Genomic DNA, 24,505 nt, shown 5'->3' on the forward strand with positions numbered 1-24,505 from the left:
TAAACTTCCTGCACAGGTAGTGCAATGTAGTTCAGTTCGAAGCTTTAAGAATCATTTAGATAAACACCTAAGCAAGATGCTGTAATGATTATAATTTATTTTATATTATTTGTTTTTGTTTTGTTATAATTTGTCTGTTTGATTTTCATTTATTATTAGTTATATGTCAATTTATTATCATTTACTATTTACCTGTTTGTTTATTATTTAACTATACCTATGTATTTATTTATATATTTTATTTGTTATTTACATTATTATAGTTTTTATTTATCATTTTATTATTATTATGATTTTTTTCGCATCCGACCTAGATATGGACCAAAAGGTCTCCTGTCGGCATGCTCCGCCTTTGTAATCCTTATACATTAATATATTGAAATGCATAAATAAACATATACTCAAGGAGGGATTCTGTCCAGGAGGGATATTGTCCGGAGGGATTTTGTCCGGGGGGATTGTGTCCAGGAGGAATTATGTCCGGACACCCTGCCATCTATGTTCTGCGAATGCAGATCATCACTTAGCGTCAGAGTGGCCAGATTGGCATTTTCAATGCCAAATTTTGTATTTTTGGAATGTTTTTACTGTGTTAGGCAGGAAAATTTGTTGGGTGGCATTTTAGGGGGGCGTTTTTAAATACCCGGTCGTGATTAGATATCATTCTTTTACTTATATCAAGAATTAAATGATGATGTATATGAATGATATAAATTTATCTTGGTTATATCGTGCGGGAAATGTTGCAAAGATTTTGTGCCTAGCCAAAGGATGTTTCAGCTCTTCTTTAGTGAAAATATGTAAGAACGGAGTAGTGCATCAAACATTTCTAAATCTGATGATGCTTTTGATTATATTTAGACACAATAGAAAAGTCACATGTATTTTTTATTCATGTATGTCAGAGTCTCTAGGAGGTTGTTTAATAAACTGGTTTAATTTATTGTAGAGGGTACTAAAAAGTTTACTTAGGAACTTAAACGTAATGTTTATTAACACAACCTCCTAGAGACTCTGATATACATAAATAGAAAATACATTTGTGACTTTTCTATTGTGTCTAAATATAATCAAAAGCATCATCAGATTTAGAAATGTTTGGTGCACTACTGCGTTATTACATATTTTCACTAAAGAAGAGCTGAAACATCCTTTGGCTAGGCACAAAATCTTTACATTTCCCACATGATATAACCAAGATAAATTTATATCATTCATATACATCATTTAATTCTTGATACAAGTAAAAGAGTGATCTCTAATCACGACCGGGTATTTAAAAACGCCCCCCCAAAAATGCCAAATTCTCAAAAATGCCACCCAACCAATTTTCCTGCCTAACACAGTAAAAGCATTCCAAAAATACAAAATTTGGCATTAAAAATGCCAATCTGGCAACTCTGACGCTCAGTGATGATCTGCATTCGCAGAACATAGATGGCAGGCTAGCGGTAACCACGAATCGTAGCTGGGGTCGGTAATTTTGCAGAGGATAAAATTGTTACTTCTCTTTGATCAAATTACATGAAAATCACACCTTTTAAAGAAAATAGTTCATATAATGCAACCATATGCTAATTTGTTACGGTATATGTAGCTGTGGTCGGTCATACTGCAGAGGCTAAAACATAACTTCTCTTTGGTGAAATTACATGAAAATCACACATTTTAAAGAAAAGAGTTTAAATAATTCAACTATATGTAGTCTATTACACTAATAACACAACAATAAGAAACTTAAAAGTGTAGTTTGATCCATACCACCAGTAATCATAGAGTCGTAGCCGGGGTCGGTAAAATTGCAGAGGATAAAAACGTAAGTTCTCTTTGATCATATTACAAGGAAATCACACACTTTAAAGAAAATGTTTCAAATAATGCAACCATACATATATAGAAGTGTGCATTTGAGCAAAACCCGTCCTTGTTTGTATTGTTCGGTTTTCTCGGCAATTAGTGAGACCCTCTAAAAATAACTGGATCACGGATCGGTGTCCTGATTATGAGGTCAGCGGATCCGGGCGACAGCCATGTTGGTAGTATCAAAACAAACCCACGCCACGCGATTCACTGATAGCATTGATATCGTCCCTTACAGTTCTCGGCAGCTTTCGCTCCTAAAAACTGGTGTGTTTTACATATTTAACGATCATTTTACAATGCCAACTTGTGCTGCATTCAACTGCACCAACCGGAGAAAAGGTGGATGTGAGCAGTCCTTCCACTCGTAAGTAAATTAAGGTTTTATTACCCAAAACATCCCGATACCCATCAACAAATGATGCGGCCATCAGGAGCCATAAAATGTTGCCCACCAACTGTTTTGTTAGGTGTTGTCATGTTAATGCTATGTATTTATTATCTGTAAGAAATAGATCTAGCAGCAACCCATTTGTCACGAATGTCATCGTGGCAATAGCAGGATAAATATTTATAATTTAAAAATATCTTATAAGGCTTAAACGCTGTCCAGAGCTGTGTAGCTGTATGGAACCAGTTGTTCTTCCTGATTACATGTGTAGGCTTTTTCTATATTGTGAAGTGTGAGGAATTCATATTAGATGGGCTGAATTACTATTCAGGGCCCGTTCAAAAATTATGTAACGTTTTTTCTGGTGAAATTCGACACCAATAACGATAAGCAGTAAAGTAATCAAATATTATAGGGATGTTTATTCCGTTAAATGCTAGTATAGATCTATTATTATCATCCCTATAATATTTTGACTATATATTACTATCCCATTTGTTGTCTGTGTAACATTCCCTTGAAGATCGTATAATATATACTGGAATTATAAGTTGTCAGTGCCAACTCATCCATATACATGCACAAATATATGTATATAAATGGTTATTTTTGCTAGAGGTAATAACTATCAATATATTGTTTTATTGTGATGATGCTATTTTGATATACACCTTGTATGCCATGTGGAGGGCCCAACATCGACGAATTGTGTGGCCATTATATACCCAATCATGCTTGGGTCACAGTGATGATTTTGAGACTATCTTCTCATCAATTAAATTAGGAGCTGTCAGGTGGCCAGTAGCCATGGCGACAAAAGACTGCTGTTGCGCTAAAGACGTCCATGCTGAACTGCTGTCATGTATTCTTGTGACTTGTTGTCTTGTAGAGACTACAAAAATTAAGGGTACCATGTACTATTATGTTTCAACTCATAAGAATTTATCCTTCTACCGGTCTCAACTACTGTTACGGAAGAGTATGATTTTTCAGGACCAAACATAGCGGGTATGTGTCTTCGTTTCTATTTAATGAATATGAACTACTAGTACTATTGTAACTGATGTATGTACATTCTTTTTACTGAACGATTTCCGTGTCAAAGTTTCTGTTTCAGGATCGATGTGAAATATATTGTTTCAAAGCACCGATGCATATCCATGTATATCGCTATCGTCCAATATTTAAGGCACCTGTAATGTGCTGTACACGATACAAAAGCAATATTCACAATAAATACTAATGTAGGTTTTGTTCTGTAAAGATTCACTGGAGGTTTCTTGGAATATTGTGGATACGTGTATGTTTAGTGACAGGTGAAATTTGTTTGTTGAAATACATGTGTAGTTAGTTGTGCAAATAAAGTAATTGTAATCCAGTAATTAACTGTGTGCATTTCAATGACCAGATGACTAGATTTCGAAAAACGCCGAAGATGACTGCTTGTCAAGATTCGAGAGATTGAGATTATAACATGTGGTCACACTCACACACACATATGTGAAGGCCTAATTTATGCTCGGCACAAAATAATGTACATAGGATACAACCACTGATCTATATGTTATGCAGATCAGTGGGTACAAGTTAAAACATCTACATGTCCTCTTGTTTACCCTCAGTTCGAATCTGACCTATGGTCCAGCCTCCTCAGGTTCCTTGGCACCAAACGCAACCGGACTACCGCTTACCACCCCCAAGCCAATGGACTCGTGGAACGGTTCCACCGCCAACTGAAGGAGTCGCTGAAGGCACAACCCTCATGCGACTGGGTCGACGCCCTTCTCCTGGTGCTTCTCACGATCCGCGTCACACCAAAGGTCGACAACGACATTTCCCCATCTCAGCTACTTTACGCTGAGAACCTTCGCCTCCCTGGGGAAATTGTCACGCCCTCCTCCAACTTATCAAGGAGACATTCGCCAACACCCGTCCAACCCCCACTCGCCTTCCTCAGGCGAGACTCCAAACAAACTCCTCTTCAACGCCCATACGATGGCCCCTTCCGAGTCCTCACCAGATCAACAAAACACTTCGTGATCAACCGAGATGCCAAACCGGATCGCGTCTCCATCGACAGGCTCAAGCCGGCCCCCTACCAAACCTCCAGGGCCACTACAATACCTCTTACAACATAGTCCTAACCCCATCCTCACCACCGAACCAAGTCATTCCCCACCCACCGAAAAACTCTCACCTCCAAACCAACACTCCCCTCCTGCCCCAAACTCCCCACCACCACACCACCTGCAGCAGCCCCCCCAAACTCACACAGATCACGCGTACGCGACGGCGAACCCTTATCCTTCTCCTATCCCACAACCCCACCCTTCTACAACTGTTCCCGGCACCCCCCAAGATCCTCCCCACCCCACGCTCGACCATGCAATGCAACAATTCTCACCCAACCTTATGTCTCCACAGCTCCATACTCAACCGACCTCGACAACACCACCCTGCACTCGAGCCCCCCTCCATCAAGGCCCTCCTCGACAGACATGCCCCCTGACGGCATGACCACTCGTTCGGGGCGATTGATCCGAAGGCCAGACCGGTTCAAGTACGTCGCGCGCGTCGCTACCTATCCTCCTCGATGCCCGCTTTCGAAGAGCGGGGCGAGTGGTGTAGTAACGTGATGCATCCTATGACCCGTCACACACTGATCAAAGAAATCTTCGGAACTAGCCTTTCCAAGTTCCTGTAGTTGGCAAGCGTAGTTCGCAAGGGTGTCCCTGCCAGCCAGCGGTCAGCCAATCAGGAACTTGGAAAGCTCCTCACGTTCCCGCCAGCCTCCCTTAAAAGGTCGGCGTTTCGCCGAGATGGACAGAACAGTACCGACCACACACACAACAACATCTCGTCCAATCTTCTAGCCGTCATCATCTGCTACCGCCTCGCTGATGTTAGGCTCCACGTCCAGCTACAACCATAAGCTCCACTAAGCTGTGGCCTTAGTCCGAGCTTCACTAATATTTCTCATGTGACACTTCTAGTGTCGCACCTTGTGGCTAATTACCAAAAGAAAGATTAGATATTTTGTGTTGGATTTCATTTGTCCTGCCGTTGTTTCGAACTAAAACTACTACACTTTTATGGTCAAATACCGGTACATGTAGACATGTACTGTTTCATAAACCACACAGGAAAACTTATTTACAGATCGCATCACTATCACGCAGCCCATACCAGCCACATAGGCCACGAGAGTAACACGACAGCTCCCATGACCGGCGGAGCGGTTCACACGTGCTAATGTTTTGATACTACCAATATGGCGGCCATGTCCCGCCTGCCCGCCTCACTCCTGGGGCAGCCCACGGCCCGTATACTCAATCCAGGTGTTATGCAGATCAGTGGGCCTGAGTTCAGGAAACTTAAAAGAACCGGCCGGGACAGCGTTCGTCTCTTTCACAGCAAACGCGTAGTTTCGAAAGACCAGAGAAGTAAGCTTCTCAGAAAGAGAGGGAGAGGGGGGTAAAAAACTCATGTAAATCAGTCCTAGTCTAGATTTGATAAAAAAAAAAAAAATGAAGTAATGCTTTGGCATTTATTGCAGTTTAAGATGTATCCACAAATCAACAATGAACAGTCAAAATTAGACAAATTTCTATATTCATTTGATAAATATTGATGTAACATGATCAAGATTAGGACAAACTAAAGAAAAAAAAGTCACTTATCAACTATTTAGGATGGAACTTACATGTATATGGTTGGAGTCATCCACCCTAAACTAACCCTGCGCACTCTAATCCCTAATCTGAAATGACACAAATACCTCGCTCCTTTCTTGATGTGATGTAGCGCTAATAGGTAGATTCTTCTAAAGAAGTGGATTCACACGGACGGGGTGTTCTCAAAGCGTTGGCGGGAATCGTACGGTTCAAGCCACATCCTTCGCGGGCCGCCCTGGAGATGACGTATGGTTATTTCAGAATTCTCAGTTCACCGTCCACCTGGAGTCTATCCTTTATTGACCCCCACATCCTATTAAACACTATTTGTATTCTGTTGGGGTTCGTTGTAACCCACCGACCAATATCGTGGATGCCTATGATCCGAAATTCACTTCGTCGAGAATGGCAGGATCGCATGCTATCTCCTTCGAGGGCCATCCGAGAGACGAGGCACAGTCACTTTTTAAACTTTGTTCCACAGTTCACTTTAGCTTGTCCAGTTAATTCACTATTAATCCTCCATGTTCGGAGAAAATTGTCACATTCTCGTTCCTTGATTATATTCTAAGATGGCCAACAACTGGAGGGTGTGGTCAGTATGGTGAGTAGACGCCGACTGAGAGGAACGACACCCAGGGCCAGCTACAGAGAACGATGCCCTCTTTTTGGCGGGCGAATTTTCAGTGACCTCAGTAAAACATGTCATGTTTCCTGTGCACTCTTTTTGCCTCTCCGACAAAGAAAGATGTCACATCACAGCCCGTGAAAGCATGGAAGAATGCTTGGGCCTTGGATGTTGGCAGAGCAGCAATGATCTCATGAGTGGCTATGTACCTTTGAGACTTTGCAGTCACAAAAGATATCCACAGTTCAGAGGTCTTAAACTGGTGGAAACATGCCACAGCAAGTACAACATCAGTGTCTGCTGTTCTGATGAGTACGCGTTAGTGGCCTTTCTTGGCAGCATCCATGACATGCAACATCGTACGTGTGTCTGTTTCCTCCTGGATGCAGGGTTCCAGGAACGACTTGTAAAGATAACTTAATTGTTGCTGTTCTTTGACAGAACAGCTGGTTGAGTATTTGTGAAGCATGTTGGAAGACTGGATATTTGTTTCTCATTGGTCACCAAGCCAGTAATGATGGGATAATCTCTCTTAGTACCTAGCTTGCCTTCTCGTGGATGTTGTGCTTGGGAAATGTTGGAACCATGGAAAGAATCCATTGAAGGGGCAGAACTGGGATTGGGGTCGATGTTGTCAACAGCAGCTGTTGTGAACACGCCACTGGACTGCTGTGGAGGACAAACAAACCCTTGTTCTTTGTACATATGTCAAACACTATTTGCCACATCTGCAGACACAGAGAGCAATCTTTGGTATGAAATACAAAGACCCATACTATGAAATGTGTCCGCCATCTCACGCTTTATGGTTTCACCATGCGCTTTTAATGGAAGATAGATTGAAGCTAGGGTTTCACGATCTCTGTTGTGGTGCACATGCCCCGTAACGAGAGCAGATAGAGACCTAGATTTCACTGTGTTGAAAACAACCAACTGAGAGATTGTTAGAGACGTCTGTGAATCGATGCCTTCCAAGCCTAACTGATATTTGATATTTGGACCAGTGTCATGCTTATCAGTGAAGTCATTGTTATTGGAACAGCTTTCTGTTGACAGTTCTCTATAAACTGACCGTTAAATATTTGTTTGATCTTGAAAATATCTCTGCGTATAATATTCACAGCCTTTGGTAACGACATACCCTCTGTATCGTAGTCAGCGTCACATGCACCTTTTAAAGCAGGACATATATCTTTCGTGTATGCCAGAAGCACTTCTTTGCCTTTATTTTGTGCTTGCAAATCAGGTAATGCAGCAAGAATGCGTTCCTTAAACCGTGTTGTGTGCAACTGCCCATTCTCAGCACCTAGCTCTTCAATTCTATCCGAGTAGAGATTTTTAAGAGCTTGCAGTTTGAACACAGGCCATGTTTCAGTATCAATATATATGTGTACGACTTTTAATGGATTTACACCAAATAACTCAATGCAAAGCAGTATCAACATAAAGTGTACGACTTTAAATGGATTTTCGCTGGTTATGCACTCCAGCTCATTGATCGGTGGTGTGGGCGGTTGAGCGAGTTGAGCTCCACTTTGGTTCTTCTGCTGCTTCCCCTACCCGGTCTTGGGATTTTCCACCGATGACTGCTCCTGATGCGGCCTGGACTACACTCAATGCTCAATTTTCAATGATATTTAGTCCAACATCGTAGAACCTAAAAAGAAACAACAAAGGAAACATCACTTGTGTTGTACACTTATCTATCTATCTATCTATATACATATATCACTGTTCCCTTAACAGGATGCGGCACATTATTTTTCGTTAATTTTGGTCACTAGGGGGCTCTGATTACATTTCTATTATCAAGAGACAGATCTTATTAGTTATTTAGAAACCTGCCATTTCATATTCCTAAGTTAAAAAATAGAATATTTAAGATAATTTAAAGTAATTTCTGTGACGTCCGCCACATGGCAAGATGTTAGTTCCTGCTGTGACCACCAGAGAACTCTGACAACTTGCCTCCATATCCCAAAATTCAACAAAGACCCACTGTGTTGGAAAAGAAGAGATGAAGTAGACGGTATCCATATATTTCGGTCACAGACTGTGATCCTCTTCAGTGGAATACATAGTGAGGAAAATACATGTCTAATATACAGAGAAAGAGAAGAAACATGGACAAGGCTCAAGTGGCGTCTATTGCTTTGCGCGGCAAGTCACCCGCCTTCACCAAGGATGGTAATAATTTATTGACTGCCCAAGCAGTAATACAGTCTGGTGACCATTGTCCAATTGAGATATTAAAATTAGGAAATTGTTTAATCAAAGAAGATTCTATTATTTTCCTTTTGAAACTACACTTGGAGTTGAATATAATTTTTTGCATTATTCCAGTCCATACAGTGGCCTTCTTTGTCTATGTGTTGGAAAACAGCGGAATTTTGTTGTGCATATCTAAGTTCTTATGTTCTTTCATTCTAGTGTGTAAATCTCTGCCAGTTTGCCCCCAATATACCTTATTACAATCCGAGCATGGAAATTTATCACCTTGATATACTCGTAGAGGTCGGACGTCGTTCTCCACTCCAGCTCACTCAACAAGCGCCCAGGAATCTTCGCCGGCCAGTGGCGGCGAGGAGACTTTTCTCCTTTGCTGTTGCCGGTCTGGCACAGGCCGACCTCTTCGTTGACGTCGGCAGGCGGGTTTACACCAAAGACAAATACACACATTTCCCAAGTCACGTAATTCTCTGTTTTCAGAGTTGTGCTTGGAAGAAAAGAGATACACGCACACTTGCTCGCTGGCTTAGCGGGGGCCCACAATTCAACTCTGATTCAGAGCCCTTAACTCTTCGCCGGCTGGTTGCGAGAGAGGAATTGGGGAGCCTCTCTTGCCGACCGGCCCGCACCCACGCCCTGGCCTCTTCGCTGACGCTGGCGAGCGGGTTTACACTTCTGACATTTACACACAATTCCCAAGTCACGTAATTCTCTGCTTTCAGAGTTGTGCTTGGAGGGAGAAAGATAGTACAACACCCGCCCGCCTGCCTCCCTCGCACCGCCATTGGATCCACTCTCCTGACTCTCAAGCCCAACCTGGGGATAAACAGAAACGTTCATGCCCAACCTGGGGCTAATCAGGAGCGCGCTCTCTACACTCAGGAATTGAACTCTACTCACTTCCCGTAAGATACATACACACACCTTTCACGAACATAGCCACGTCCCACGCACAAACATCTACACGTACTTTTTCTTCGAATAAAATTCACTTCCTTTCTACCTTTCTCGTATACTACATCTTCTCATTTCAGTTTATCTCCCACTAAAGATTTTTCCGTTTTTCCACCTTTCTCTACTAGTACGCCTCCTACCATTATCTCAAATTTTGGTGATTCTAATCCCAGGCGTCGGCGCCGCCGTCCAAGTTTCCTGCCCATTTCTCCTGAGCCACGGCCACCAACCGCCCCTAATCGCTCGCTCAATCGCCCGGTGGCAAAAGCCCTCTTTTATACAATACTATCTTTTCATTTTCTCACAGACATTCTTTCCCTCCCACAAAAACCGATACCGCGCAAGCGGGTGGTCTTACCTAGCAGGTCGCAAGTCGCAACAACAGCCTCCAGTCTCCAACCCCAAGTCTCCTGCCCACACCTCACAAAACCATGACACCACGAAATAAATAACTCTAACCGCCCGGTGGCAGAGGCCCTCTTTTATATACAACTATCTTTTCATTTTCATACAAACATCTCTCCCCCTCCCACAACTACCGATCCCGCGCTTGTGGGTGATCTGTCCTAGCAAGTCCACAAGTCCACAAGAATAGCCTCTTCACCAGCTCCAAGACCTTCTCTCTCCTGGCATAGGATCGAGGATGTACAAGCTCCAAGACCTTCTCTCTCTCCTAACACCGGATCGAGGACCTCCAGCTCCAGACCTCAGGCTCGCCACATTCTCGTCTGATTCGGCGAATAAAAATAAAGACCATTGCCTGAATAGAATCGCCAAAGACGACGATGTCAATCAAATAATTCCGACAGTTGTCCCCGTACTCGAACCCGAGACTTGAGTGGTAGCATGTTTTTGCTCTACCGACTATGCTCCCGAGATTATAACATTCTTTGACTTCGGGATTAATCTAACTCCCGCAGAATTTGAGTAGACTGCTAACTTCCGTCCTAATATCATTTTCACAAAGAATCAAGCCCACTTGTAGCTAGTGGTTAAGCTGGTACGTATCCTTGATAGACTTTCGTCGTTGTAATACCTGAATAGAATCGCCAATGACGATGATATCAATCAAATAATTCCCACAGCTGTCCCCGGACTCGAACCCGAGACCTGCGCGGTGGAAGATCTTTGCTCTACCGACTATGCTACCGAGACTATAAGATTCTTCAACTGGGGACAACTGTAGGAATTATTTGATTGACATCGTCGTCATTGGCGATTCTATTCAGGTATTACAACGACGAATGTCTATCAAGGATACGTACCAGCTTAACCACTAGCTACAAGTGGGCTTGGTTGTTCGTAAAATCGAGATTAAGACGGCAGTCAGCAGTCGACTCAAATCCTGCGGGAGTTAGATTAACCCTGAGGTTAAAGGATGATATAGTTTCGGTAGCATAGTCGGTAGAGCAAAAACCTATCAACGCTCAGGTATTGAGTTCGAGTCCGGGGGCAATCGTCGGAATTATTTGAAAGACCACTGCGTTGATTTCCTTCCTACGTTGCCCTTCATACCAGAACACTACAAATAAAATTAAATCTACGTTTGCTAGACGGAGAAAAGAGACTGCATGATTGTTTATCATAATTACATAAAAATAATCAAGTAAATGCAATGGTAGGTTTGTACGTATCCATGGAGATAAATACGCATACACTAGGTACGTTGCTTAATACTAATCCTACGACAGTAGAATAATTTGTAATCAACTTCGGATGGTAGCTCTGGTTTGTTTATGTACGTATGTAGAGTATCCACCAAGACAAGTCACTTTGTAAGAGTTTATTATATTGATTAATGTTTGGTTGACAGTGACAACTATTTTACTGTGGCAGAATTTCACTGTGTTAATATATTAGGTGTTCTTGGAATAATTCGACAATAGCTTTAATCTGTCATATTTTTCGAGTATGAAGATTGAAAAAATGGGGATATGATGATATGATATACCGGTAGTTAACATAGTATAATTTAATAATTCAGTATTTGTAGTTACAATGACGTCATATATTTTGGTAAACAGAATTAATCAAACTTCAGAATAGCGTGCCAGAATGGTCTTTTCTTAGATGAATTCGGGGAAACGAACATAAGTAACGACTAACGTGTCATGAAAATCCATTACGACTGGGTTCTACACCCTATCAGGTTAATAGCTACACTTAAATGTGTCTATATGTTCGTGATTTTCTTATATCATGTGTGGAAGTTTGAGAAAATCTTATTGCTCAATTGTAAATAATGTTTGGATTTGGTAAGATGGTTCATGCACTTCCAATGGGAACATTCATTCTAAGTATTGATCATTCTCATTTTTTGGCACCCTGTCTAAATCTACGATGATATAGGAGTGAGGAAATCTTTTTTCAACAGAAAACAAAATATGGCTTCCGTAGAAAGTATAAGGGATGGACTTTGCACCTTCCACAAGTTGGAGCGAGATCAGTGTGTGTCTGAATTAGCCACCATGGTCTCCACCATGAACAGTAGCATGAGAATTGAATTAACTCAGATGCTTCTCCATACGCTTGCTGACTCTTCAAGGTTAGTCTTGAGTAATGTACAGCCTATATGCACTTGAATTCATGATTCTATGGAATATCAGAACTGAGTTGTATTTAAGATTCATGTACTTAAAATATGTTAGGATTTTCTTACATAGCTTTCCCCCATCCAACTAACTTTGATAGATCTAAATGATTTTAAGTTTTTGTGTCTAGTAATTATGTGTTAAGTTATGATGCTTTATTCTCAGCCCATGGGAGAGTAAACATGGATGTTTGAATGGAGTGAGAACACTTCTTGCTCATAGTGATCCAGAAACTGATGCATCTTTCATCAATGACTCTAGGGAAACTGCTCTTCGACATTTGACTGATGTTGAAGTACGAGTTCGAGAAGCAGCAGGTATGACTATTATGAAGTATGAATGCTTCTATAAAATAGGAATGAAAATTATATCAAGAATTACATACATGTGGAATTATAAAAGTGTATAGATACATATTATTTGTGGAATTTTTTGTATTTTTTTATGTTAATATAAAATTATATTACATGTATAGGATCAGCTGCCTGTCTTCAAAACCTGTCACCACCCTTATATTACCCTACTTCTCTTCCCCTTCCTTATCCTCTGCCTCCTCCTCCTCTTTCCTCCTCATTCTCTAGTTCCTTCTTCACTTCTTTTTTCCTACACCTCCTCTAGAGAGAGATGGCTAGTTTCCCAAGAGAAAATAATGCAAAGAAATATTTATTATTTGTTCATATTAGTTTGCAAAATAATGATAATATGTGTTGCCTTGAGTTTCCTTAACCAGAAACCCACAGCCCCATAGTGGTTGGCAACAAGCCTTTACTCCTCCCATAGACGTTTCTGGGAAGAAACATTAGTGTTGTCTGGTGTGCCTTTTATGTCATCATTTTATAGTAGTAGGAGGATGGGAACAGATGCCCGTTCTTATATGAAAAGGTGGATAAAATACAGTTGTGACTGTCAGAGAGAGATCTTAGGTATTATCTGGAGGCTTTATTGTTCTCACATGCAATTTTATCAGATATCATTTTGAGGAAAGATTTGTAAAAGAGGTGTGGAAGGAGTAAACATGTGGGGGCGACCAAGGATGAGATAGATGATGGATGGGATAAAAGGGCATTGGGAAAGAGGGGAATGTCTGAAAAGGAAAGAAGAGAGAAGACAGAAGATAGGATGAGTGGAGAATGGTTGTGTATGGATGATGCTATGATGCATGGAAGGGAGTGGGTTGGGATGGGTGAGGGAGTATGTATTTACCTAGTTGTATCTTATGGGAAGGGGAGCTATGCTCATGGTATACCGTCTTTATATCTCGCAGTGTCTAGTTTGCTCTTGAATTCATGTATGGTTTTTGCACATACTATTGTTTTATTTAGTTTGTTCTAGATATCCGCCACTCTGTGTAAAACTTTTTTTTTCAGGTCTCTTCTATAACTATCCTTTTTGAGTTTATCATGACCCCTTGTATTATATTTCTCTTATCCCAATTTAGTAAGTCCTATCTATCAAGGACTTTGGTGCCTTTCATGATTCTGTAAATGATCAGCAGGTGATCTCTTTCTCTTCTTTGTTTCAAAGTTGGTAATTTCAATTTAGCCAGTCTCTCCTCATATGACCGTTTTGAAAATGTTGGGGAGATTTTTGTGGCTGCTCTCTGGATTTGTTCTTTCTTTATATTCTTTTTGGTACTGGGTGACCATAGCTTTGCAGCATACTCTAGTCTAAGCCTTATTAGAGTGAATAGTTTTTTTTTTTAACCATTTCTTCATCTAAATAGGTAAAAGCCACCTTTATTGATCTTAGTAAGCTGTAAGATTCTTCAACAATTTTGTTTATCTGTTTATCAGGGGACATGTCACTTGAGATAATTACTCCCATGTCTTTTTCAGATCCTACTTTCTTTACTTCCTTTGTTCCAGTTTTATATTGTCCTGATATTCTTTTTTCACTTTTTCCGAACTCCATTATGCTACATTTCTTTATTTTAAAGTTTACTTCCCACTTTTGGCTCCATTTCCAAACCTTATTTAAGTCTCTCTGTAGTGATTCACAATGTTTCAGTATTCACTTTCCTCAGCAATTTAGCATCATCTGCAAAGAAGCTCATTAACAATCCACATCTTCATTCATGTCATTCACATAAATAGTGAACATTATTGGAGCCAATTGGAACTCCACTAATCACCTCCTCCCAAGCTGAACTTTTTTCTTTGAACACTACTCTCATTTTTCTGCTATGCAAGAAATTCTTCATCCAGTTTAGTGATTTACCTTGTGTCCCTCCTATGTTTTCCATTTTTTTTTTTCTTTTTTTTTTATATATAATTTTTGTGTGGTACTTTGTTGAAGGCTTTTTGTAAGTCTAGGAAAACACAATCAGCCCATCCATCCCTTTTTGTATTATATCTATCTTTGTCCCAATGCTGTACTTTTTCTCTAATGAAAACTGGCTTGAAGTGATTGTTCATGACTTCAGCCATTTCTAAATCTTCTGTATATTTTATATTTCCATGGCATATTTTCACCATTTCCTATTTATTAGTAACTTTACCATTCACATATCTGTAGAATAGTTTGGGTTGATCTTTACATTTTTCTATGATATCTTTTTCATAGTTTCTTTTTTCCTCTCTGCGCACTTTTATATATTCCTTTGGTTGATATATATTTGCCACCTTCCAGGATTTTATCTTTTTTTCCATCTTTCACCTCACTGCATCTTCTGTTGAACTAGCACTTAATGTACACCTTTCCTTGTTTCTGTCTTGGTACGTATTTATTCACTCCTTCCTTATAAATTTCCATCAAAATCATCCATTTCTCTTCCACTTGTGTCTCTTCTTTGAAGAAGTTTTCCCAATTTGCAGTTTGAAAGAATTTCTTAAGTTTCCCAAAGTCCGTTTTGTTTTACATCAGTCTTCCTTTTCTGTATTTCTCATTTCTCTGTATATATTTCCTCCTTTAGTTCCACCTCTATTAGTATGTGATCACTCTTTCCAAATGGTGTCTTCTTCTGTTGTAAATATTAAATCTAATCTCCATGGTTCTTCATTACTTCTATATCGTCATAGTGAGAACACATATTACTTGATGTTTCAGTGAAACATGAATATTCACAGAATGACATAACAGTGCTTCAATTATAGATTACCTAGTGTGTAAATTATGGAAGGGGAGTGCTCATGGATGCCCAAAATGATTAATCATAGTGTAAAAAGTGAGAAATAGAAGAAGGAAATGGAGGAAAGTGTTGACAGGTCGGAACATTCCCAAGATGGCTGACCATTATGTTAAAATGTAAACTGACATGCAGAGTGGCCAACCAGTGTGAAACCAAAACCAAATATAAATCTAGATTTTAGATCACCAAGAGGTACTAAAAAGTTTCTATTTGACAATGGTGATGAAAGTAATTTTTCCGGATTTACTGGACACAAAAGAAGGCTCTTTAGTAAAATTATAGACATAGAGAGGGATGTGAGAAATATGAATAATGCTTGGAGAAAAGAAACAAATGCTTATGGAAAGCGAATAATGACAAACAATAAAATGGCTGACTTAAAGAAAGTGAACAATGAAATGATAGAAGAAATTAGTGTACTAAAAAAAGAACTGGCTGAACTGAAAGGTGAAATAAAAAAATTGAAAAATAACAAAAATACAATGAGACCATAAGGAAAGAGGTAGATGAAAAGATTAGAATAATAACCTTAGATGCAGGAAAAAGCATAGGAGAAAGTGAATTACAACAACTTAGGAATGATTGGAAAAAGGACAAGGAAGAAAATAAGGTAATTTTCAAAGAAATAGTTCATCAACAGATGCAGGAGAAGGCTGAAGATGCAGTCATCAAGGTAATCAAACAAAAAGAAAATCCAGTAAGAGACACATTAGACAAGAAAAAATGTATAATAATTTATGGTGTAAAGGAAAAACATAACCGAAATTGGTTCCTGAGAGAAAAAAAAAGACAAAGAATTGGCAAAAAATGTCCTTAAAGAACTACAGGATAGTGACCAGGAAATAGAAATGCACAGATTGGATATGTACAAGGAGAAGGAAAAAGTCAACCACAAAAGGTTAAATTAAGGTCACAAGTGATAGTAGAAGAAATCTTAATAAGAACAGGAAAATTAGCAAAAAGTGAACACTATAAAAATATATGGATGAAAAGAGACATGAATGATGAGGAAAGGGGAAAACTTAGGACATTAAGAAATGAAGCTAAAAAAAACAAGAAGAGAATGAATATCAAGAAAACGCAGTTCTATTGGAGAGTGTTAGATGTGAGACTGATAAAATGGTATACTTAAGAAAAAAAAACCCCCCGGAAGATTCAGAGAACGACATGGAGGGTGTAGAAAATTAAAATTGGTGTATACAAATATAAATGGATTGATCTTAGGATTGAATGAACTTAATGATTACCTATTAGAAGCTAATCCAGATGTAATGGGAATTGTGGAGACAAAATTAAGAGGTCCACTAGTACCAAACAGTGATGGACATAGATTATGTAATCACTGGTTTAGAAATAGGGAGGAGAAACGAGGTGGAGGAGCCATGTTCCTGGTTGAGAAAAACTTAAATGTGACGAAAGTTACATATGGAGTGAACAGGGTAGAGATAATGACAATAAGAGTTGAAGACAATGGCATCAAAAGCAGAAAATTTGCAGTGATTTATGTGCCCTGAAAAACAGGGTCTTGGACAGAGAAAGATTACTTCAAAATGTTAAATGATACTAAATCTTCATTAAATGAATTGCTGATGGATGGAAGGAACACAATACTCATGGGTGACTTTAATTGCAAAGAAATATGTTGGAAAGAGATGACAGTGAAAGGTGGAGATGATCAATGGGGAAATGTTTTACTTGACATGACCATGGAACATACAATGACACAATGGGTAAAGGAACACTAGATTTAGAAATAATGAACCACCAAGACTAGATTTAATAGTTATGTCAGAACCTGAAATAGTAGACAAAATTGATTACAGGACACCAATTGTGAAGTGACCATATACTACTCGAGTTAGAAGTAGAGGAGGAAATACAAATAGAAATGAGAAACACAGAAAGTGTAGACTGATATATAGCAAAGCAGACTTTGAGAAACCTAAATATTTTTTCTTAATGCAAATTGGGAATGATTCTACAAAGAGGAAACACAAGTGGAAGAAAAATGGATAATTCTGATGAAGATTTATAAAGAAGGAGTGGAGAAATATGTACCAAAGTGTACATAAAGTCCTGGTTTAATAGGAGGTGCAGTGAAGCGAAAGATAGAAGAGACAAAGCTTGGAAGAGATGGAGAAAAGACAGGAAACCTAGAAAGTGGCAATTATATGTTAACCAAAGGAATGAATACGTAAAAATATGTAGGGATGAAAAAAGTAACTATGAAAAAGACAGATAAATATAAAGATCAGCCAAAAGTATTCTATAGATATGTAAATGGGACACTGAAAAACAAGCAAGAAATAATGAAACTTTGGCAAGGGAACACTGAATACACAGAAGATACTGAAATTGCATAAGTTATGTGCAAACATTTTAAGTCTGTTTTCACTAGAGAAAAAATACAAAAACTTGAAGGAAGAGAAGTGAAGTCTCGCCCCCATGAAGGAAATAATAATAACAGAAGGAAATAATGGATCATATAATGAACCTCGATGTCAGAAAATCACACAGCCTGGATGGAATAGCAAATTAGGTATTAAAAGAATGGAAAGAACTAGTAGACAAAATATAATATGTTGCTCACCCAAAGAAGAAAAAATACCAGAAGACTGGAAAAATTATATCATACCGATAAAATGAAGCTGCCTTGCTGTGGATGTGGTGTTTTGCTGCATTGCTTCCGACCCAGGGCTGTGAGTGAGATGTAGGGATGACCCATCATCCAGGAGGGGTCAAGATAAGAGGGAGGGAGGTGGGTGAATGGGAGTGGAGTATGTGGGTATGGAATGGGTGGGAGTATTTGTTTGGCTACCTCTCTTGTAAGGGAAAAAAGCCATTGGTATATGTATATATGTATGTATTTTGAAATTATATACTGTACTGTTGAGTATGTGCCACTTTATGTGGCAAACCATTACATTTATCTATGGCACTGTTTTGGAAACAGAATTTAATTTTTTTCCAGATGTTTACATACATATCTTGTAATTATAATATCTGGTAGTGAAATGTACTTTATTTGTGAATATCAACCTTTGATACAGGGACCAATGATGGGTACCTGCAAGTAGTGGTTCTGCAAAATGAATGGCAGAAAAGATCATCATCCTGATGTTCATCTTCAAAACTCATTGTCACCCATTCCTTCATCTGGAGGTGCAGACTGTAGGGGACAGTCTCTGAGTGTACTTAAAAAAAACACAAAAAAAACTCTGGTTCAGATATAAAGGTGTAATGAAATGATGAGAGGGCTTTAAGGGTCTACCCATTACTTAGTAAAGTAAATAACTGATCTTCATATATTTTTGGTTGAAGGTGAGGTTCTTGGTGCTTTGTGTAAAGTGGATGGTGGGGAAACATATGCAATTTGTAGAACAACAATTCTTGAGCTGATTAAGAACAACTTGGAACGAGAAGTTACTGATGATGATGCTTCACGTTTGGAACATGAGAGCACACAGAAGTTACTTGGAAGACTAACAGCCAATACTCGTGAAAAGGTATGATTCCTGTTGTGTTCAGCTAAGATAGAAGGGAAACAAATGGGTGTCAGATGGGAGTGGAATGGGTGGAGGTGGGTTGGTGCCTTGGCTGGTTACCTCCCTCATAAGGGTGGGGGGGAGAAACCCTTGGTATATACTATATGTAGAAATAATTTTAACTACAAACTACCACAAGCTAAAATAATACCTTTCTTCATAGCGCAATAGTGGTGATGCATCACAGATATTCCATGATACAGCTGGATGGAGGAATTTAGAAACAAGCATGAAAGCTCTTGAACACATGATAACAGGATCAACTGCTAAGTTTCTTCCATACATTGATCAGGTGACTTACAATAGGTTTTGATACAGTTTATTAAAAACAATGATATATTTCTGGGGACAGTGTTGAAATATATAAATGGCTGTTGATTTCACAAATTGATGTGTACTTTTCATATCACCTTTCAGGAACTTTTAGATTTGATATTTGTATCGCTGTCCCATACAAATCGCTTTGTTCGGGAGACTGGATTTAATGTTTGTGCAGCTCTGGTGTCATGTGGCAATGCAGGTATGAAATTTTTCAGTAATAAGTAATCTTTTATTATTTGAATTTCTTGTTTTTTTTTTCATTCATTCTCTATCTCTTCTTAACTTATGGGAATTATGATTCTACCAACAGAAAGCAATGAACTTTTAGAGAAAAACCCTCTCTTTGTTTATGGTGACCAGTTAGCTCAACACCTTGGCCAAGGGCTTGCTGACAATTGGAGCCAAGTAAGTGTACCATTATTGTAACCTTTTTCACAGATTTGTTGGTAGATAAAAGGAGTGACTTTGTAAATTTTAAATGATTATAAGGTCTTTGTAACTGAATACTGCTTATTTTTTATCTTATTATTTTTTCTTTCTTTTCTTTTCTTTCTTTCTTGGTATGTGCGACAGTAAGACAGCAAGAGGAAGATGGGCAGAGTATTTTAGGGAGTTGTTAAATGTGAAGGAGGATAGGGAGGGAAAGGTAGTCACAGTGGGAAGCACTAAGAAAATGACAATGATACATACATACATACATACATACATATACCAAGGCTTTTTCCCCCTTACAAGGAAGGTAGCCAAAATGACAGTGATGAGTGAGGAAAATGGAGGAGAAATAAGGAAAGATGAGGTGAAGGCAGTTGTTTGCCACTTCGGTACGATGACACCTACAGTGGCCGCGAAAAGTTTGGGCGCGTAACAAATGTAAACACTTGTGACATTTAAATAATCATTTAAAGACCTATAAATGGCTTATTACATACCTTATTTACCAAGCGATTTTCCTTTAAGCTTTATGACCTTCTCCAAACGTGCCGGGATGCATCTTGCCAGGTTTTGTACGTGTTGAGGAATAATATTATCCCAAATATCCTGTATTTCTGTTTTTAGCTTAGCTGTTTTTTAATTATATGCCATACGTGCTCAATGGGATTTAGGTCTGGAGAATTTCCAGGCCATTTTTTGAAGTAATCAACACCACAGTCTTCTAACCATTGGGTAACAGACCGAGCTGTGTGAGCAGGAGCTCCGTCCTGCATAAACCAACTAGCATTGCACTTTTCAAAACTTTCAGGCAGGTTATCACACAATAACTCGAAATAAGTGTGCTGATTTACACTCTCATTTTGTGCAAGAAACACTAAATTGCCAACTCCACCAAATGCAAAGCATCCCCACACCATAACACTTGCAGCATGTTTCACCACTTTAGCTGTATAGCGAGGGTCATTAGGGTCAGACCCCCTGGGGCACCTCACACGCTTTGACCTGCAGTCCGACAACACCACAAACGTTGACTCATCACTCCACAATACTCATTCCCAGTCTTCTAAGGACCAGTCCTTATATTTCTTGCAAAATGCTATGTGATCACGTATGTTTTTTGCACTTTGGAGGGGAAGAACTTTAGCACAGCAACTACGGTTTTGTAAATCTTTGGCTAAATGATCAGAAATACATCTTACAGACACATCATGCAGCAGTGCAGGGTTATTTTCTTCCAGTTTTCGAGCTGTGAGCATTGGATCTTTATCTAACTGCCTCCTAATAACCGTAGAAGTACGATTTGATATCTTCCTTGGCCGACCAGAGTGATGCTTTGGAGTAGGAATGATGTTACTTCCTCCGTCTCGAAACTTCTTGGTCTACTTTTGCACTTGACGCACTCCAATTCCCACACGAGTAGCAATATTTTTACACTAACCCTCCTTATAGAGGGTTATGATTGTAACAACTGTGTCTCTTCCCAGCTCTTTACCACTTCCCATTACGGAGATATCAAGGCACAAAAACAGAGACCACCGCAAAAAAAAGACTACTCCCCGTGGGAGATGTTTAGAAACTGACTCCACGTGACATCGAGTGCGCCTAAACAGAGTTGTTAAGTAGTGTGTATTGTCTCGGCTAAATATGGGTACAAACGCTAGCATTGAAAAATAACGAAAAGTTTGGGTGGAAAGTTGTATTTTTCGCATGTTTTGAGTTTAGCTGAAAGTTGGGAGCCTATAATTTTCCGCCCAAACTTTTCGCGGCCACTGTACATGGGTGTCACAAGGTGTGAGTGGGTACATGAGGATGCCATCAGTGTATTTAAAATGAAACATCTGAGAAGTATGGTAAGAGTTACAAGATTGGATAGAGTTAGAAATGAGGAGGTGAGGAGGAGAGTGAGGTGGAAAAGGAGACATGAGATAGAGTTGATGAAAAATTATTGGGATGGTTTGGACACATGGAAAGAATGAGTGAAGAAAGATTAGTAAAAGTGGTGTGGAAGGCAGTGGTGGATGGAGTGAACATGAGGGGGTGGCTGAGGACAAGATGGATGGATGGATGGGGTGAAAGGGGCATTCAGCAGGAGGGGGATGTCTGTTGAGCAGGGAAGGGAGAAGGCAGGAGATAGGGGTGAGTGGAGAAAGGTTGTGTATAGATGATACTGTGATGCAAGGAAGAAAGTGGATAGGAGATTGGGGATTTGGGGAGTGGACATGTGTGAATGATATTTTGATGCAGCACATAGGGATTTCTCCCATCTGTTATTTTTTTGCATGAGGGGGTGGAGAAAGGGGTTACCAGTTAAGTGAAGCAGCCTTGCTGTGAATGTGGGTTGCTATATTGCGTCTGACCCAGGAAATGAAAGGGTGGTGGAAGGGAATGGAATGGGTGGGGGTGGGTATATGCCTTTTGACTTTGGCTGTCTCCCTGGTAAGGGGGAAAAAACCCTTGGTTTATAGATGGATAGACAAAAATAGATAGAGTGAAAAATGTAGAGGTGAGGCAGAGAATTGAGCTGGGAAGAAAACTGTCAGTTAAAGTAGAACAGAGCTCCTACTGTAGAAGCACTGTCTTGCTGCTTTTCCTAAGAACCAAGTAGTGTGGCAGGGCACAGGGATGACTATTCATCCATTAGATGGGAGAGGCAATGAATGGATAGGTGTAGCCTGGGTATATGTTTTGACTTGGCCACACCTTTGTTAAGGGGAAATAGCCCCTCAATACGTATATATGTATGTGGATACTTAGTTGATATCTCTAGTTATCAACATGAATTGTATTGAAAATAATTTTTGAAATCCATGTTTATTGCAGGTACGTTTAGCCTCTTCAAAGGCAACAAGAAAATTTCTTTTATCTTTACCTGAACAGGGTAGAGAGAGATTCTTCCCTATTCTTCTACCAAGGTTATGTTTGAACAGGTAAAATATTTGTTTGTCTTTTGAATAGTTATTTGAAGAAGATATAGTTAATTAAATTAGAACATAATTTAATGGGTTCTCATTTGATGGTACACAGATACTATGTTGCTGAAGGAGTACGGATTTATTCTCAGGATACTTGGCGCCAGGTTACAGGAACAGAAGGAAAAGTCCTTGTAGAAAAATATATTGATTCTGTGGTATGTTCAGCTTAAATTTACTATATACAGTAGTAATATAGAAACCTTATGAAAAAAAAATAAAAAGAAGAAATAGCAAATAAATAAAAACTTATATAATAACTTTTTTTGTGTTGATATTTTTTACTAATATATCCAGGTATCTTACTACATAGAAGCTACAACTGCTAATAACCATGCAGTACGTGAAGCTGCATGCTCATGTATTGCTGAGCTGGCTTTGAAGGTGACCAGTGACAGTGTACGCCCATTTGTTCCTGTTTTGCTTGATGCTCTTACAGTTTGCTTCAATGATGATTCATGGCCTGTTAGAGATGGTAAGATTATTAAGATTAGTATTGCACAATACATGTAGACACACTCATCTTAGATTCTAAGTATCTCTGCACTAGAAAGTGTAATCCTTGATGGCAAAAGAACTAGTTCCTGCAGTAATGTATTTTTAAAGAACTAGGTTCTCCAGTAATGTGTTTCTATTGCATGAAGACTATTTGTGGTATTATAAGAAATATGGGGTGCATACATATATAAGGGTCATAATTCCTTTTATAATTAGGGTGTCTGAATCAAAGCATATTTTTGTCTTGATAGATATAAGAAAAAAAGGAGGTCCGGGTTGTTCCACTGAATTTAATTTATTTATTTTATTTTATTTTATTTTATTTTATTTTATTTTTTTTTGTTATGCACAAGGAGAATTTTAGTGGTATTCTTGTCCTCCACCATGGGTTGATAAAAAAAAAAAAAAAAAAAAAAAAAAAGGATTAGTCATAGGGTTGATAATGGAAAAATTTAAGAAGCATTTTAAAGAAGGGGAAGTAGAAGATAAAAGTGATCAACATTTAACTGGCTCAAAAGAATGAGTGACCAAAACAAGTGTGAAAAGTAGAAGTGGTTGGAATAAATTTGAAAGGTAGAACAAGAATGAGATGGGTGAGTTTGGTGAAGATGATTATGGATATATGTCGGATGTATGATGAGTATGGAAGAGATAATGCAAAAGATTGGAGTCAATGGAGGAGAATTGTGAGGTGAAGACAATGTATGAAGAGATGTTCTCATTTGTTTCATAGTTTAAGTGGATTAGGAGGATTACCAGTTAGTAAAGCTGAGGGGTAAACCAGCTCTGGCTGTTGGGCCCTATTGTGGAAGAATTATACCTACCTGCATTGCTTTTGACCCAAGCAGTGTGGCCAGGGACACGGAGAATTTTATCTCCAAGGTGTTGAGGTGGGAGGTGTGGTTGTATGGGTTTTATTTGTCTGTGATGTGGGTTTGTGCTTTGATTCAGCCACCCCCACCTTATAAAGAGAAAGTATCTTTGATATATCTATATATAGAATAGACTCTTTCACTAAAAAAAAAATTGGAACTTGTTTGTGTAGCATGTTAAGTATCTGAAGTATAATACATTTTCAGCTGCTTGTGTGGCGTGTGGCAGCTTTATTGTATGCTATTCCCAGGAGGCCAGAAGTACCATGGAACAACTTTATCCACTCTTCTTCGCAAATCTTAAAGTATGGAAGATCTCTTGAGTAATCTTGAATGATTTTTATGATTTTGGTAACAACCTTTTACTGTGTCAGAGTGCTTAATGTCAAATGTCATCTATATTCCAATTTTACA

At 39.1% G+C, this 24,505-nt stretch overlaps 1 protein-coding gene across 4 annotated transcripts in view; it reads left to right on the forward strand.

Annotated features, from left to right (window-relative positions):
• Positions 1 to 11,414: 11,414 nt before the first annotated feature.
• LOC143033974 (uncharacterized) overlaps positions 11,415 to 24,505 on the forward strand; it is a 28,029-nt gene continuing 14,938 nt past the window's right edge. The window contains exons 1-11 of one of the 4 annotated variants that reach the window (XM_076199733.1): positions 11,415 to 11,474; positions 12,111 to 12,281; positions 12,493 to 12,644; positions 18,776 to 18,960; positions 19,163 to 19,291; positions 19,417 to 19,519; positions 19,631 to 19,725; positions 22,573 to 22,679; positions 22,777 to 22,879; positions 23,019 to 23,196; positions 24,299 to 24,396. In XM_076199733.1, the coding sequence (XP_076055848.1) occupies positions 12,121 to 12,281; positions 12,493 to 12,644; positions 18,776 to 18,960; positions 19,163 to 19,291; positions 19,417 to 19,519; positions 19,631 to 19,725; positions 22,573 to 22,679; positions 22,777 to 22,879; positions 23,019 to 23,196; positions 24,299 to 24,396 (1,311 nt within the window). In that variant the 5' untranslated portion in view covers positions 11,415 to 11,474; positions 12,111 to 12,120. Of the gene's footprint in view, positions 11,512 to 11,560; positions 11,690 to 11,767; positions 11,886 to 12,110; positions 12,282 to 12,492; positions 12,645 to 18,775; positions 18,961 to 19,162; positions 19,292 to 19,416; positions 19,520 to 19,630; positions 19,726 to 22,572; positions 22,680 to 22,776; positions 22,880 to 23,018; positions 23,197 to 24,298; positions 24,397 to 24,505 lie in introns of those variants that run through there. The other 3 variants (XM_076199729.1, XM_076199731.1, XM_076199730.1) reach the window with 3 other exon arrangements.

Source organism: Oratosquilla oratoria, chromosome 16 (genome assembly GCF_046742065.1).
Source record: "Oratosquilla oratoria isolate Oo_2021 chromosome 16, ASM4674206v1, whole genome shotgun sequence".
Lineage (NCBI taxonomy): Eukaryota > Metazoa > Arthropoda > Malacostraca > Stomatopoda > Squillidae > Oratosquilla > Oratosquilla oratoria.